The sequence below is a fragment of the Oreochromis niloticus genome, linkage group LG9 (assembly GCF_001858045.2).
Source record: "Oreochromis niloticus isolate F11D_XX linkage group LG9, O_niloticus_UMD_NMBU, whole genome shotgun sequence".
In the NCBI taxonomy this organism is placed as follows: Eukaryota; Metazoa; Chordata; class Actinopteri; order Cichliformes; family Cichlidae; genus Oreochromis; species Oreochromis niloticus.
This window is the reverse complement of record NC_031974.2, coordinates 4542126-4559880: the sequence shown is the minus strand read 5'-3', so window position 1 is coordinate 4559880 and position 17755 is coordinate 4542126. Positions and strand designations below refer to the sequence as shown.

General features: G+C 38.1%; 2 protein-coding genes across 2 annotated transcripts; one reads left to right on the top strand and one right to left on the bottom strand.

Annotated features, from left to right (window-relative positions):
- Window positions 1-5329: 5329 nt before the first annotated feature.
- LOC100709208 (GTPase IMAP family member 4-like) lies at window positions 5330-6186 on the bottom strand. The gene is made up of 2 exons (XM_003457324.2): window positions 6145-6186; window positions 5330-6021 (listed from the first exon to the last, which is right to left on the bottom strand). The coding sequence occupies exons 1-2, from the start codon at window positions 6161-6163 to the stop codon at window positions 5330-5332; spliced, it is 711 nt and encodes a 236-aa protein (XP_003457372.1). The 5' UTR covers window positions 6164-6186.
- A 1115-nt stretch (window positions 6187-7301) lies between these two features.
- On the top strand, window positions 7302-8552 carry LOC100709472 (GTPase IMAP family member 8-like). The gene is made up of 2 exons (XM_019352418.1): window positions 7302-7374; window positions 7972-8552. Exons 1-2 carry the CDS (start codon window positions 7302-7304, stop codon window positions 8550-8552), a joined length of 654 nt encoding a protein of 217 aa, XP_019207963.1.
- The last annotated feature ends 9203 nt before the right edge of the window (window positions 8553-17755 follow it).

Genomic DNA, 17755 nt, shown 5'->3' with positions numbered 1-17755 from the left:
TAAATCACTTCATGTTTTATTCTAAATGGTGACTGTTTCATTAATTCAGCTGTTTACAAAAACAGTCGGCAGGAATATATTAAACACCACTGCAGCAAAAATGTGAGTTTTTACTCGAGAAGACTCGATTTCCAGGCTTATTTTGCAAGAAATGTGAGGGGTTTTGACAAAACGGGGACTGTTTTACACACAGTCTCTGAAAATGTGCTTAAATGTTTAAGAACTACTGTAATCACTGTTAATCACTCATTTGGAAAGCTGATAGGACTCTATACATTAAGTAGGTGCTGTGTTTACAGACAAAGATTGTATGTATCTTAAAAATGGTTTAAGGTAAATGAACACAGTCTACTATAAATGATCCTGAAGTGAAACAGTAACAGCTCGAGAGAGAAAGAGATAATCATCTGCTGAAACCAGACAATGACAGTTTTGATGATTAAAATGTCTACAGAGAAATTCCATTTTTCTGTCCTCATGACATTTCTTTAAAAAACATGTTGTCGTCACAGCAAAACCTGCTGAATGTTTGTTCTTCTCATCTGTCAGTGAAAACATTTTAGGGGGAATGCAGGAGGTGTTACAGGTTTTTCCACATCAGTATCCAACTTTCTGTCATGTTTGTTCAAGTCCCACAGCAACATCACCGTTCCTTTGTAAGAAGCTGTGAACTCTTACGACATATTTTATCACTAGTTAACTTTGAAATCTAATTATTTCCCAGAACTCAAAGAAACTATGTAAACCTGTTGCCTCCATAAAATTGAGTAAAACTTATTTATCATAACTATATCCTGACAACTTATTCATTGCAAGTATACAGTATTAAGAATAACTTTTTATTTTATTACTGGGACTGTAAAATCAAAAAAAAAAAATTGGGGGTAATTTAAACCATATGTCATTTAGGAAAAAGTATAATCCTTGAAATTTTTAGTACAACAGTCATATTAATATAACACTGTACGCAAATATGATTCACAAATAATGATTAAAAACACTTCTTGTAATGGTGGTAAAATCAGCCTAACAGTTATTGTTTAAATGCAAAAAGTCTATCAGCAAACATACTGGACACTGTTGGACCCTTTTGGCACCCTGGAAATAAATAATACTCTATGCTGGCTGAGTTCACAGCGATTTTAAAGAAGTTGTTGTTGAATCAATATCAAAGAACCCAAATTTGGATCCATCTTTTCCAAGCAGTTACAGGCAAATATCAAAATGAATATTTGTGTCAAAGATCTTGGAAAAACGGTCACAGAACAACTTAACAACTTTTTGGAAAAAACAATGTTGTGGACATTTTCTAAGCTGGTTTCTGCAAATTGCACTCCACTGAAACCACTTTACTTCAGGTGTCCAGTGACATTTTGATGGCAGCAGACTCTGGAGAGTACACCATTCTGGTTATATTGGATCTCACCTCTGTTTTCGATCACAGCATTGTGGTAAATAGGCTGAAGGACTTGTTCAGGATTACTGGTGTTGTTTTAAAATGGTTTATGTCGTATTTATCTGAGAGAGCTTTTACTGTCTGTATGAAATAAGTGTTGTCTGAAACATCAGTTCTGCCTTCTGGAGAACCTGAAGGATCTGTTTTAAGTCTGATTCTCTTTTTGCTTTATATACTCCATAGGCCAAATTGTCAGACGTTACAATGATATTGCTTATCATCTCTATGATGACGACATTCAGTTATACTGTCCTTTCAAAGCTTCTGCGTATTATAAATTGTCTCGTTTAAATAACTGTCTGTCAGAAATTAAACACTGGATAATGAAAATTTCATCCAGTTAAATAAAGATAAAACAGAAACGGATTGCTTTATTATTGCTCCTGATCATGTGTTCTCAGAAATTAAGCAGCATATCAGTTTTTCAGACCCTTTGTTTCAGTCGAGTCTTAAAAGCTTAGGTGTCTATGTTGTAGACAGTTCAATATCTCTTAAGAAACACTCTAAAGAACCGGTCCAGAACTGTTTTTATCATTTAAGAAACATTTTTAAACTCAGACTACTGGTGTCAAAGGCAGAAGTTGAGATGATTGTTCATGCTTTTATCTCTTCTCATTCGGATTATTGTAACAGTCTTTTTAATTGTCTCAACAAATCAGCACTGGGTCACCTTCAGACGGTACAGAACGCTGCGGCAAGACTTTTAACTAGCACAAACAAGAGGTCACAAATTACTCAAGTTTTGGCTTCTCTTCATTGGTTGACAGTAAATTTTAGGATTCTTTTTAAAACTTTAGTTGTAACTTTTAGAGCTTTTAGAACTTACTTACACTCTTCTGCTGAACAACAAACAATTATCTTACCACCATTATTATAATCTTACAATGAAACAAGGTTTAATTATTCTGAAATTAAGTTTAGGATTTCCACAGCCTGTCCCAGCTGTCATAGGGTGAGCGGTAGGGTACACTATGGACAGGACGCCAGTCTGTCGCAGGGCTAACACAGAGATACAGACAACCACTTGCACTCACATTTACTCCCACATTCACACCTTTGGGCAATTTAGAGTTTCCTATTAAGCTATCCCCAAATTACTTATTTTATTACGATAAAATGAATTTACTGTTCAGTCACAAGTGCAGTCTCTAGATCAAACAACACATTTGTTTTACATTCAAACACAGAAGCTTGGTATGTTGTAATATTGTAAGGATGGCTTGTTTCCAGTGCACGCATTACTGCCTGAATGACTGTCATGGATTTAGCTGATCCAAATGTAAGTGCAGAAGAAAGTCTTTAACTTCCGTTAAGTACAGTGCATGTGGGTTGGAGACGCAATGAGCTTGAACCTCTCTGTCACTTGGTGTTCGTTCTTTCTGCTGCTAGCTTTGGTAGCATTAGCATTGTGATGCGGGTTTGTTGCCGGTTTACAAGTTGTTGTAAACAGCAGTTTCAGCTGTCGAGAAAAAGAGTTGGCAGTTTTTACACATTTAGACACAATTTTCAAATCTAACCCGTCTTTCACTCCACCGTGATTCTCTTGTGATTCATAAAGCTTACCACAGTGAGGATCATATTAAACGCAATTGCAGAACAAATGTGAGATTTTAGAATAGGAACATGATTTTAAGTCTCATTTTGCACGAAATATGAGGGGTTTAAAAAAACAAACAGGAACTGTTTTCACTTTGTGTTTAGAATTTTGAGACGTTTACACACAATCTCTGGAAATGTGTTTAAATGTTTCAGAACTACTGTAATCACTGTTAACCCTCTCAGGCTCAAACTAGGTTTTAGTTGCTAATGCACAACCAAGTCCTGCAGTGGTACTTCTGAGTAAAAAATATTTATGTGGGGTAATCAGGTTGTTAGTGTTTTAACTGTTGCAAATCTGCAACGCTTGCCTTGAGTGGGTTAATCACTCATTTGGAATCAGCTGATTGGACTCTATACTTTAAGTAGGTGCTGTGTTTATAGACAAAGATTGTATGTATCTTAAAAATGGTTTAAGGTAAATAAACACAGTCTACTATAAATGATTCTGAAGTGAAACAGTAACAGCTCGAGAGAGCAAGGTAATCATCTGCTGAAACCAGACAATGACAGTTTTTAGAGTTTGTACGTGCTTTTTGGAGTTTGTACGTGTGTCTATGGGCCACTGTATATATTTATATATAAAGATATATAAATAAAACCACTTTTTTTACATTAGTAATTCCTTTTGTGCATAATTTTATATTATTGTAATAATAAATTAATTAAAGCAACAAAACCACCTGAAGAGCCGGTTCTCTAACACGAGCCGGAAATCCCATCACTCTATTACTCCTGTTCTCGCTGGCTCGCACTGGCTGCCCATAAAGTACTGTATTCAATTTAAAATATTACTCCTTACGTTCAAAACTGTTAATAAATTAGTGCCGAGTTATCTTAGTGAACTTCTCAGGCCACATACTCCTGCTAGAACACTTAGATCTGCTACTCAACTACCTCTGACGCAACCTAGATGTCGGCTGAAGTCTCCGGGTGAATGTGTGTTTGCGCTGGCTGCCCCGGTATGTGGAATAACCTCCCTCTCGCTATCTGCGCCTCTGATTCTATTGCACTGTTTAAATCACGACTAAAGACCAACTTATTCAATCTTTCCTTAATTCTAGTTAACATTTCACTTATGATTTTACATTATGCTCTTTTATGCTCATTTAATTCCTTGTTTTCTTCTGTATCTGCTTTTTCTCCTATGTATCAGTGACAGTTATCTGCTTACATACCTAGTACTTGCTTCGGTCCTATTTCTATTTCTATTATCTTCCTTTTATTCTCTATGTTACTTGTTAAGCACCTTGGTATACCCTTGGTTTTAAGTGTGCTTTATAAATAAAGTTTATTATTGTTATTATACTTATTATCATTAACATTAAAGTAATGGTTGGCTCAACAGTCCTCTTTTGTCAGCCTGGCTACAGTGCTGAAGAAAAAATCTAGGGTTGTGCTTATTCTCTTCAATCAGTGATCAATAGTAAGATGTTCCAGTTTTATGGAGGGATTTCTTATAGAGCAACAAACTATTTCTCCAGGCTAAATGATGATCTTCTAAATTAGTGACACACCATTTCCTCTCCAGCTTATGAGCTATCTCCTTTAAGGTACGCATTTAAGGGTTACAACAGAGAGTCAAGTACTTCAACTTCATGGTTCCCTTCATCATGACTTCTTTTCATGTCCCTCCTGCACTTTAACATTTATTTTGTCGATAAAGTGACAAAATAAAAGTTATTTTGCTAGCAGGTTGTTGAAGCAAAATAATCACCATTACAGTATAACTTTGGAGGAAATTGTGATGATTTTGTATTAACTTAGGCTTGGATTGAACTTTTGTAACATGCTTTTTGCAGTTAAAATAATCAAGCTGAAGATTTCCATGTGTATTGATGATTTATTCAGTGACGTTTTCAAAATCAATGACAATTTCATTGCAACAAAGGTGATTTGATATTGAGATATAATTAATATTAAGATATTGTGGTCCATTTTTGATTTCATTGTACATTAAATGCATAATACAATTTAAATACATACATCTGTATTATAAACCCTAACCAGTTTGGAGTGCTTCAGTTTTTCTGAATCAAATTAGATGCCCTGCCACTTTTTATCACATTGCTGAAGGTAAAATAACACAATAGAAAATCACCATGAAAAAAAGTTCAGAGGAGATATATCAGAGACATGTATCACAACTAGTATAAGGAGGCACTCTTACAACCAACATACATTTTCTTTATTTGTTGCTTTTCTACACTGCAAAGTTTTTTTTTTTTGGATTCATTTTTTTTTCACATAGCAGAGGTGCCACAGTGGTTATGTTTTTTACTCTCTTGAAAGAATGTACATATAGACTAGGATACGCTGCATCAGTGCTTGCATAAACATATATTCGTTTTCGTCCGACACTCGTCTAGTCTCCACCTCTTTGTACATGGCATCTGTGTAGTGTGTGCCCCCATTTCCTGCCACCATGTAATCAATCTTTTTGATCAGCTCCACCACCTGCTTTTTATCTGTCGCTGTGTTTTCAAAGACGTGAAACCTATTTCCACACCTTTGAATGATGCGGCGAAGCCCTGGCTCAGCTTCACGTACATACTCCTGTATGGTCGTGTCACCAAGATCACCACCACGTGTGAACAGCACAATCATGTACTGATTAGCTTGTGGACCAAACAGCTCCTGCAGGGCTTCCACTGAGTTTTTCTCCTCTTTGGTGAATCGACCAATTTGGAGAACCAGCAGGAACACATGAGGACCTGGACAGGAGACTTCAACACACCTCACAATTTCACGTTTGATGAACTCTTCTGATATTTCAGTGTCCACGATCCCTGGTGTGTCTACCACACTAACTACTCTGTTGCCCCACTGTGTCACTCCTTTTTCACAGACCTTAGTCACTGACTTTGAAAAGGGACAAGATCTGAAATGCTTAACTCCCAAGATGGTGTTTCCAACAGCACTCTTCCCCACACCAGTTTTCCCAATCATCACAATCCTCAAATCAGGACCTGAAACACAATTCAATACTTTGATTTAACCTGTCTAAAAATGTATAACAAGATCATGAAAACATATTGACAGTTTTCACAGGAAATGAATTACACACACACAGGAATTAAAATATTGCTTACCTGCTGGAAATGAAGCCATATTTTGTCTTCACTGTTGTCACTGAGAAGGTAAAACAGATGAATGTTGCAGCGATTGTTCAACTTAACTTTTAAAGCTTCACAGCTGACACGCCTCCAATATTTGCATAACAGCTCCATATAATACAGACAAAGAACAGCACAGCCTGCAGACACCACACAGCATTCCACTGCTCTGAACTGAAGAATCATGTCTCACAGTAAGTTCTGCCAATATTTCTCTATACTGTGTGCTTAGTCTTTGTTGTGTAGCCTGTTAGCAAAACACTCATTTCGTTCAGTGTCATGTATATTTGTGTATAAATTTTGTTTCTTTTCACAGACCGGATTTCAGTGGCCATCTTTGGCAAAGTGGAATCTTTAAAGAGGACTCTAATAGCCAACATCCTGAGCAAAAAATTATCAGATATACCCGAAAGAATTGCGGAAAATACATGGATATATGAAAATGATACATATGTGTTTGCTTATACACCAGACACAAAATTTGAATATAAATTGCTCGTTTCTATGAACCCACCCCCTGACATGTGTTTGGTGGTGGTAGAGGATGAGTTTTCAGATAATGATGTGTGGCAGCAGATAGAAGATCTGAGCAAGAAATCTGGAAAACCTACAGACGAGTTCAGAGTCGTGCTGCCTTTGGGATACACACCAGGAGGTTACCCTTTCAAATCGTGCAAGCTTTATCAGGTTCTCCTTGAACTGGAAAAACTGCCTGCAGACAGAGGTCTAACTCTCACCAGGTAAAGCTGAAAGCAGACATTTAGAAACTGATTATATTTTGTGCAAAATTATTTTTTTTTATTTTTTTTTTAAGATCTTTGCCAATACACAGCTATCTGGTTAGTAAACAAGGTCTAACGTTTATGTTACAGACCTGATGATAATGCAGAATTCCAGATGGAGGACAATGGTAAGCTGTGTGTATGAGCTTCTTTATAGACACACACACATATGCAATACTGTGCAAAAGTTTTAGGCTGGTGTGAAAAAATGCTCTAAACAAAGAATGCTTTCAGAAAAATAAATGATTGTTTATTGGCCGTAATGTATTCTGCATCAGGACAATGACCCCAAACATAGAGCCAAAGTTATTAAGAACTAAATTCAGCATAGTCCTGGAAGTCCTGGAAGCGATGGTACGGCCCCCACAGAGCCCTGATCTCAACATCATCGAGTGTGTCTGCGATTACATGAAGAGACAGAAAGGTGTGAAGCCCACATCCACAGAAGATCTGTGGTTAGTTCTCCAAGATGTTTGGAACAACCTACCAGCCAAGTTCCTTCAAAAACTGTATGCAAGTGTACCTAGAAGAATTGATGCCTTTTTGAAGTCAAAGGTGGTCACAACAAATGTTGATTTAATTTAGATTTCTCTTTTTGTTCACTCACTGTATTTTCTTGATTGATAAAAATAAATGTTGGACACTTCCATCTTTGAAAGCATTCCTTGTTTACAGCATTTTTCTCACGCACCTAAAACTCGTCCATAGTACTATGTGTGTGTACATATATATATATATATATATATGTGCGTGTGTGTCCATATTTTTAGTTTTTCAGTGAAGGATATTTAATTATTCAAAAAGAACCAAAGGTTTTCAAAGACACTTACAAAAACTCCTATTTGGCCTTTTAATTCAGGTGGCAGATGTATAAACGACTCCCTCACTAACTCCAAGAAGATTTTGAAAAGTGAGAATGAGCTTTAAAGACGTGCCTGAACAAACTGTTTTCATGCACCCACTAACTAAGCTAAAGTAGTTTATTTAAGTCATAATCTTCAACTGCTCTTCCTTGATACAGGAAAACACACCAGCACCACAGTGAACCTTGTTCTTTTGGGAATGGCCGGTGCTGGAAAGAGTGCCAGTGGAAACACCATCCTTGGAAAGAAAGTCTTCATGTCTAAACCCAGTTCAAAGCCGGTCACCAGAGAGTGTCAGGTGGAAGAAACAAACATATATGGCATACACCTTCGTGTGATTGATACTCCAGACATATTTGATGAGGAGCTCGAATCATCAGATAAAGAGAAACGTGTAAAAAGCTGCAAAGAGCTCTGTGAGTCAGAAACCTGTGTGTATGTACTTGTGATACATGTGAGCAGATTTACAGATGGTGAGAGAGACATACTGAAAAAGTTAGAAAAAGCTTTTGGGAACAACGTTAGTGAACAAACAGTCATCGTGTTCACCAAAGGAGGCGACCTGCAGCAGGCAGAAATGAGCCTGGAGGATTTTTTGAATTCCTGCCAACCTAAGCTGAAGGAAATAATTGAAAAATGTGGCAACAGGTGTGTTGTTTTTGAGAACAGCAAATCAGATTCAGATCAAGTGAAAAAATTGATTGACGTGATCAGAATGTTAGAAAATATGCAGAAATGATAGCTTCATGTATCAGATCAGAGGGATAAGGGGTTAAAAATGATTTCTCGTGTTAATCTATAAACAGATAGATTATTAAATGGTGTCTTGAAATATCCAGTTAAAAATTAATCAGAGCCTTAGATATTTGTGAATGACGTGGGTTTTGTTTTTATTTTTGCATGAATTTAGTCTCTTACTGTGTTAATGTAGCTCATTCATGATGGAGTTATCAATAAAAAGAAAACTGATAAATTTGCTTGTTTATTAGTGTGACTAAAGATTCTTTAAATACCACAGAGCCTTCTACTGAGTTTGATTAACTGTTCAGATATCAGACATGATTTGATGATTCATAACTTCTATTAAACTGCTGCTTTCAAAAACGCCCCAATGCAGGTTTAACACTTCTATAGACACATTTACAGATGAACAGATTTAGATTTACAGATGGTATGTGTGTGAGAGAAAAAGGCTTTGTGAACAAAGTTACTGAACAAACAGTCATCCTGTTCAGCAAAGGTGGCGACCTGCAGCAGGCTGAAATGAGCTTGGAGAATTTTTTAATTAATGCCAACCTAAGCTGAAGGAAATAACTGAAAAATGTGGCAACAGCAGGTGTGTTTTTTTAAGGAACAGCAAATCAGATTCAGATCCATTGAAAAGAACGGATGGACACAGTGATTAAAAAGGAAAAAAAGAAATATCAGAAATGATAACTTCATGTATCAGATGAGAGAAAGGAAGTAATTTCCTGTGTAAAGATATAAGTAGGTTAAAGCATTAAAACAATTCAATATAATTATCCACTTTCACATTAGATCATACAGCTATAAATTAAATGCTCTTGTTTTTACTTTATTTCTAACTATTCAGTGCTCAAACAAAGATCTACTTCCAAATGTTTGTTTGAAATTGGAACTTTTAATTTTCTCTAATTCATAACTGTGATGTAATCCGTTTAATACTGAATAAAACATGTTAAACCATAAAAGTGTTTTGGTACACCTAAATGTTGTCTTTAATGTGACTGGACTGAATAGTTTCCACAAAATGTTTGACTACAGAAAGGAAGATTACAAGAGTGATGTAAGACTCCATCAATATATAATTATCTATATATCAGACAAAGGTCAAATGCAACATGGGAAAACTTGAAATCTTTACCATTTTAAGTCTTTAATAGTGTAGGATGGGTGCCCTTATATTATTTATATTTATATATGTTTTTCCGCGGCAGTATGAAAATGAAAAACATATTTCATTCCTCATCAGAGGCCACAGTTTCATATTTCTGGACCAATATTTCCTTCAATATAAATGAATAAAAAAATACAGAAAAAATGAATATAACTATTTAAAATGAATCTAAATATATATTTTGTTCAACAAAACTTTTCAGACTTTCCACTGAAGCCACTAAGTCATACCTACTTTGATATAATTCGGATAGCAGATTTTAAACATCTGATATCTCAGTTTGTCAAGTGCTTTACAATCCCAGTTGATTCTGATCGAATTAAGAATACATGGGCTGAAGACCTCCTTGTCCCTCTGTCTGAGGACCAATGGTCAAACTGTTTGTCCAATATTCAGAAAGGCTCAATAAATGCCAGATAAAAACTAATCCAGTTTAAAGTCATTCACAGATTGCACTTTTCTAAACTTAAACTTAACCGGATCTATAATTCTGTATCCCCCTTATGTGACAGATGTAATATCAGTGAAGGTTCCTTTGCACATCTATTTTGGCATTGCCCTGTCTTGAAATCTTTTTGGAGCCAGATTTTTACGTGGTTTTCAAACCAATTAAGCAAAAAAAGTACCACTTGATGGTACATTGGCTATACTTGGATGACTTGCATCAATTGAATCTTTTTCCTTTTCACAAACACAGATAATTACAATGGGTATGCTTATTCTTTCACAGTGGCGGTCTTCTTCGGCCTCGTGTTTCAAAAGGTGGCTTAATGAGATGGTATCTGCGGCCAGGGTGGAACAGATAAGATTTGATAGAAAGGGGAAACTGGCGATTTTTTGTACGATTTGGCAGCTCTTTCTAGAATTCTTAAAAATTTACTGATCGTAATTCATGCCTCACACTACGCGTGAATTCTCTTATTTTATTTTATTTTACTTTTTACTTAGTTAATATTGTTATTTGTTTTTTTCTCTCTCCTTCTTTTTCTTTTTTCATGCTTAGAAGTTCATAAATGCTAAATGTAGTAATTGTCCTCAATTGAATCTGTAAAAAAAAAAATCTAAATATTATTCCCTTTTCCACATCCTTTACATTTGACGTCTTTGATAACACGAAAGCAATTATTTATAGTTCTTTGATTTTTATTCACCTGTTGCACTTTGAGCCAGTTGCAGGATCAGCTCAACACAGTCAGCCTCCCCAATCAGTGACCTGCATTGTAACCGGTAATGTGTCACCATCTGCTGGAAATTGGATGTAAAAACTTAAAAGGAAATGGAGCTTTTGTTATTTCCGCACATTGCTTTAACTTTTTAAAATGAAACTAAATCCTCTCAAGACCTCCCAAAATTAGAGACAGACACACATCAATGGATCAATAATTATGCTTCAGAGAAGAGTTTAAAAGTTTTAAACTCTTTTTTAAACTCGATGAACATGTTTTAGCATACATGCCAAGGAAACAGCAGGTCAGTTTCAGATCAAGTGAAAATGCTAATGAGCACTTTACTACCCGAATTTCTGCACACTGAAGATTAAATACTTGGAGTACTTGGAGACTAAATACTTGGAGTCTAAAGGAAGTCAAGCGCTGAGTTCGCAAAAGGAGTAAAAAGAAAACAAACAAACAATTTTGTAGAAACACACTGGCTGTTAGACTGTAGTATTAAATGATTAAATATCCTTAATCCTTGTCAAGGTAGTCGATGGTCTTCGTCTATCATCAAAAGCTGTAGGCTGCAGACTGGTGATACAGTCATAGAAACACTTTTGAAACAAAAACAAAAATCTTAACTTTAAAGGACTTAACTCTTAGGACTTAAAAATGAAAATTGTTTTTAAAGAATTCTTATAACCATAATATCTTGGTCGGTGCTGTTATGTGCTCGATTGTCTTGGGGGTAGGGCTATATTTTCGGTTAAATATAGAACAACAAATTTCAAACTTACAATATGTATTTGATATACAAACACAACATCAGTGTTTATGGTTCTTGCATGCAGGACCATAAACTAATTTTCTTCCAAAGTAGAGGTTGTTTGCCAGGAACACAAGTTTATCAACTGTCTCTGGCTTCAGTGCAGATCGGAGGCATGTTACTATGTTGCCAGTGGTGCTGAATGCCCTTTCTGAGGGGGCACTCATGGTAGGAATGCAAAGGTATTTCCTGGCTAGGCTTGCCACCCTGGGAAAATTAGCCTGGTGCAGCCTCCACCAATCCAGTGGGTCAGCTTCTCCGTCAGCATCCAGTGCCTGCAGGTAACTCTTAAGCTCAATTTCAATCACTTCTCTGTCAGTGAGGGCAGCTGGGCCAGGCTGAGGAGATGCCTTTTTGAAAAAGCTGCCCAGACTTCTTTTACTCCTCTTGGGTTCTTTTTGGTCTTACCCAGCAGCTCCTGTGCTTGTGTGTGATGGTGGTGACTCAGGCTACGTCCACACGTACATGGGTATTTTTGAAAATGGAGATTTTCCGTTTTCATTGTAAAAAATAATCCCGTCCATACGTAAACGCAAAAATGAAGGAAAACACTGCTAGGAACAACCAAAGCAACAGGTGGAGATATATTCCTAACCGTGTAGAAATGTTGGCCAATCAGAAACCTCGGTGGGAAATAGTAAACAAAGATGGGGCGTAGAAGCAGAATCAAGTCCTATGTGTGGAGGGACTGTAACTGTGTGTGTATATGTAAGCATTTAAACACTGCAGAGAGAACAGTTAACAGTAACAGTATTGTAGAAATTCATTTCACCGAAACAAAACGTGGCGCACAGTGTGACGTCAAAAAGTGCGCACACCTTTGACGCTGCGTTTTCTCCACTTTCCTCATCCACGCGTAAATGCAAAAACTGAGTTTTCGAAAATCTCCACCCTGGCAGGCGTTTTTAAAAATCTCAGTTTTCAGTGACCGAAATCGCTGTTTAGGTGTGGACGAAAGGTGCAAACGCATAGAAAAATCTCAGTTTTCAAAAATAACCGGGTACGTGTGGACGTAGCCTCAGACATAGCTTGCGTCTCTAGCAGTGACTGAATTTCTGCTGTTGCTTTTTTTAAGATAAACTCTCTTCGGTCATCAGCTACAGTATATATGATGATCTGAAACATGGGTTGACAAAGGAGGCCATATCCAGGAGGCCATCAGTTGCAGGGTCTGAGTATTTCTCATTTAAATACTTGAGGATGGCTCTCTTCATGTCCCTCATGTCTGTCTTCATCAGGTAGAGGAAGAACTGTGTTATTTAGAAGGTGGAGCACAGGTTTGACATACGACACACTCACATATTCTTCTCTAGACAGAGCATCTGTGAACTCCATCAGGGGATTGAGTGTCTTGTTCACAGATTCTAACAAGTCAATGTCCTGCCAAGTTGGTAACAGGTGCCTGGTTGTTCTGTCTGCCTTCAGGACCTGTGATATGGCCTTCTCCAGTACCCGCTGAATCATCTGTTGTCGAGACCCCCATATTGTTGGCGTTTCAGTGATGAGGCAGGTTTAGCTCAGCCTGGGCATTAGCCATTTCTCTCTTCCTTTTCCAAGGGTAAGAAAAGGCACTCACTATTTTCTTGCACTTGCCAATTGCACGTTCAACACAGGCGTCTTTCATGCTTCTCTCTAAGGACAAAATTGGAAGATATTATTATTAGTCCTGTTGCACATGCACAATATAACAAAACATCTCTACAAACGCATCATTTGCACAGTAAAGCCTGAAAATTGGTGCGCATTTTGCACACCACTTATGTCAACCCCTGCGCTTAATATTGAACTAGGACTAAAAGAAATGGCTAAGTTACTGATAGAGAGGGAGCCTGTGGCTGAAGCACTGCAGTCTTGTCCAACCGCTCAATTCCACTGCTTTCATGATATTTGCGCTAATGTTTTTTCTATCTAAGCTGCGCGCGTGCACAATTGCGCACTGCTGGCACGTCTGCACTCAGAAAATCTGCGTCAGAGCTTTTTTTTTTTTTTAAGAAAAGAAAGTTGTGTTTTCAAAATTGGAGTTCAAGTTATTTTTATTTCCAATAGTGTTAACATACTACACAGGTCACAAACAAGATTTTGTTTTTTTTCATTGTAAGCGGGCTAATGCACTTAATTAAAAGTATCTTGATGCATTCTCAATCATCCAGGAAAGTAAATCTCCAAAAGTTGAAGTTGAGTTGACTCACATCACTTAGTGATGACAACAACATTATCATCCTTCCGGCAGACAAGGATAGGTGCACAGTATTGCTAAACCAGAAAGACTATCATGAGAAGATTTTGTCACTACTCAGTGATGAAAATACTTATGAGCCCCTGAAACGAGACCCAGGAAGTGGCTACAGGAAGAGGGTCATAGACTGTCTGAAGCAGTTAGAACAAGACAAGGCTATTGACCGGACCTCATACCACAGGCTGTACCCAGGGGAGTCTACACCAAGTCTGTATGGTTTACCGAAAATACATAAGCAGGGTGCACCTTTAAGACCGATTGTCTGCATGATCAACTCGGTCACCTATAACATCTCCAAGTTTCTGGCTTCGATCCTCAACCTGCTGGTGGGCAGCTCTGAACACCACATCCAGAACGCCCTGGATTTTGTTGAGAAGGTGAGAGATGTCATTATGGAGGCAGATGAAACCATGGTCTCGTACGACGTTACATCTCTCTTCACTTGAATCCCAGTAACGGAAGCGTTGGAGGTAGTCCGTAAGAGATTACAGGATGACACCAACCTCAGCAACAGGACCACTCTCAGCATCGACCATGTGTGTTTGCTTTTGGAACTGTGTCTTCATTCCACCTACTTCACATACAAGGGTCAGTTCTACAGGCAGAAACATGGGTGTGCCATGGGCTCCCCAGTTTCACCCATCGTGGCCAATTTGTACATGGAAGAAGTGGAAAAGAGGGTGTTGCTATCCTACCCTGGATCACCACCAAGCCATTGGTTCAGATATGTGGATGACACCTGGGTGAAAATCAAATCTCAGGACGTACTACATTTCACGGATCACATTAACTCAGTGGACCAACACATCAAATTCACCAGGGAGGATATGAAAAGTGGCAGGTTAGCCTTCTTAGACTGTGAGATTTCCATCAGTAATGGGGGACATCTAAAAGCTGACGTATACCGTAAACCTACACATACGGATCAGTACCTAAGGTTTGACTCTCATCATCCGCTGGAGCATAAACTGGGTGTCATCAGGACGCTACAACACAGAGCGAACACCATCCCCACTGACACAGCGGCCAGGGAGGCAGAAGAACCTCAAGAAGGCCCTGAGTAAATGTGGTTATCCCAGCTGGACTTTTGTCAAAGCGGGAAAGGCACCTAAAGAAAGCTCCAGCCGATCCAGGAGAGAAGGACAACCGCTGCCCAGGCGAAAACCTGTAGTGATCCCGTATGTGTCAGGAGTATCGGAGCAGTTGAGACGCATTTTTTCTAAACACCGGGTCTCTGTGGCTTTTAAACCCCAAAATACGCTGCGCCAAAAACTGGTACACCCCAAGGATCGGGTCCCCCGACACAAACAGAGTAACATAGTGTACGCTGTTAAGTGCCAGGAGGATTGCCAGGATTTATACATCGGGGAAACAAAACAACCTCTAGCGAAGCGGATGGCACAACACAGAAGAGCTTCCTCGTCAGGCCAGGACTCTGCAGTTTATTTACACCTACAGGCCAGTGGACACTCTTTCAATGATGAGGATGTACACATCCTGGACAGGGAAGAACGCTGGTTTGAGCGCGGAGTCAAGGAGGCCATTTACATGAAAAGGGAAAGACCATCTTTGAATCGAGGAGGGGGCCTAAGGGTACATCTTTCACCATCTTACAATGCTGTGATTGCAGCCATTCCCCAACTCTCTGTGAATGGTACTCATTGATCAGTGTTCTTTGATCAGTGGGTTTTGGTCAGTGATTGTTGATCAATGGTCATGGGAATTTGCATAATTATGATTAAGGAACTGACCTCACAGCCCATTGTTCCTTCAGTGGGCTGGTTTCAGTCATTATGCAAATGTACTGTTTATAAGGTTTGGGGAAACCTGCAGTCAGCTGAGACTGAAGAAGTCACTTGGATGAGTGATGAAACGTTTCTCCCACAAAACGCTACGTCCAGATGAACAGATTCAACTTTTGGAGATTTACTTTCCTGGATGATTGAGAATGCATCAAGACACCATATCTATGCTTACGCTCCTTGAATGCACCACTCTGTGCCGTGTGCTGCTAGTCTGCCTTTGTAGCTGCTAATAGCCAGCATTTCTTCCTTGTGTCCTCTCACCAGCTATCTTGTGGTTTTGGTTTATTGCTGTGTGTGAATGCCAGAAGACCACAGCTGAATAAATCTCCTAAACTTGGAAGTTGCCTCCGTGTTCTTTAACGGGAACACACCCACCATACCTTGCCGCTCTAAATCAGCTAAACTCCTGGAGACAACATTCTCTCCATTTTACCAACAGTAAGGAATATTCTTTCTTCTCACGTGTTCATCACTCCTACTCTCGTCTGGATTATTTTTTGGTCAGCAGCTCACTGCTGAGCGACATTTCAGACACTGAGATTCACCCTATAACTGTCAGCGATCATGCTCCTGTATCTTTAACACCAATGCAGAAGAATAATACCAAACCAAGTAAAAACTGGAGATTTAATACATCACTGCTCAAAGATGAAGAGTTTATCAAATACTTTAAAAAAGAATGGACTTCATATTTAGACTTTAATGACATTCCTGGAACATCAGCATCTGTCCTCTGGGAAGCAGGGAAAGCCGTGATGAGAGGTAAAATAACCTCTTTCTCATCACATAAGAAGAAAGAAGAAAACAAAAATATTCAAGAACTAGAAAAAAACATCAAATCCTTAGAAAAAGCCTATGTATCACACCAAGATCAAGAAATATTAAACAAAATACGCAAAACAAAACTAGAATTAAATGAAATTATTAATAAAAAGACTAAATTCTTAGTACAAAGACTTCGCCTGCAAAATTATGAACACGGTAACAAATCCGGACAATTTCTTGCTAACCAGTTAAAAATCAATAAAGAAAAAACAACTATATGTGCTGTTAAAGATTTATCTGGAAATACAATATATGATCTTAAAAAAATAAACAAATTTTTTAGGGATTTCTATGAAACTTTATATACACCACAAATAAACCCATCTAAAAACAAAATTGATCAGTTTTTGGACAACATAACTCTTCCAAAATTATTAGACACTCAAGCAATGGCACTGGATTCACCACTGATGCCAGGTGAACTCCAGGAAGCCCTGATAAGTATGCCCAATAATAAGGCTCCAGGTCCAGACGGCTTTCCTGCAGAATTCTACAAAGAATTCTGGACGATTCTAGCACCAGTTTTTTTACGGAACGTTGTTGGAAATCAAAGAAAATGGCAGACTTCCATCAAATATGAACTCTGCAAACATTAATCTCCTGCTAAAACCAGGCAAAGACCCTGTATATCCCTCAAGCTATCGTCCAATATCCCTTATTAATGTAGACCTTAAAATAATCTGCAAAGCTCTCTCAAAGAGATTAGAGAAAATGACCCCCCTCTTAATTCATCCTGACCAAACTGGTTTCATAAAAGGTAGGCACTCAACAACTAATACACGTAGATTACTTAATTTAACAGACTACTCGTGCAGTAAAAACATTGAAACCATAATATTGTCTCTTGATGCAGAAAAAGCGTTTGACAGAGTTAACTGGAAATTTCTATTTGCAACTTTACACAAATTTGGTTTTGGATCCTCTTTCATAAACTGGTTAAAAATATTATACAATTCCCCAACAGCTTGTGTTAGAACAAATGACCAGACATCCTCCAGCTTCTGTCTCCTGAGGGGCACCAGGCAGGGATGCCCACTCTCCCCTTCACTGTTTGCAATTTTTATTGAGCCACTAGCAGCAGCAATTAGACAGGCTACAACAATTAAGGGCATAAAATGTAAGAATGTAGAACATAAAATCAGCCTTTATGCGGATGATGTGTTACTTTTTCTCCAAAA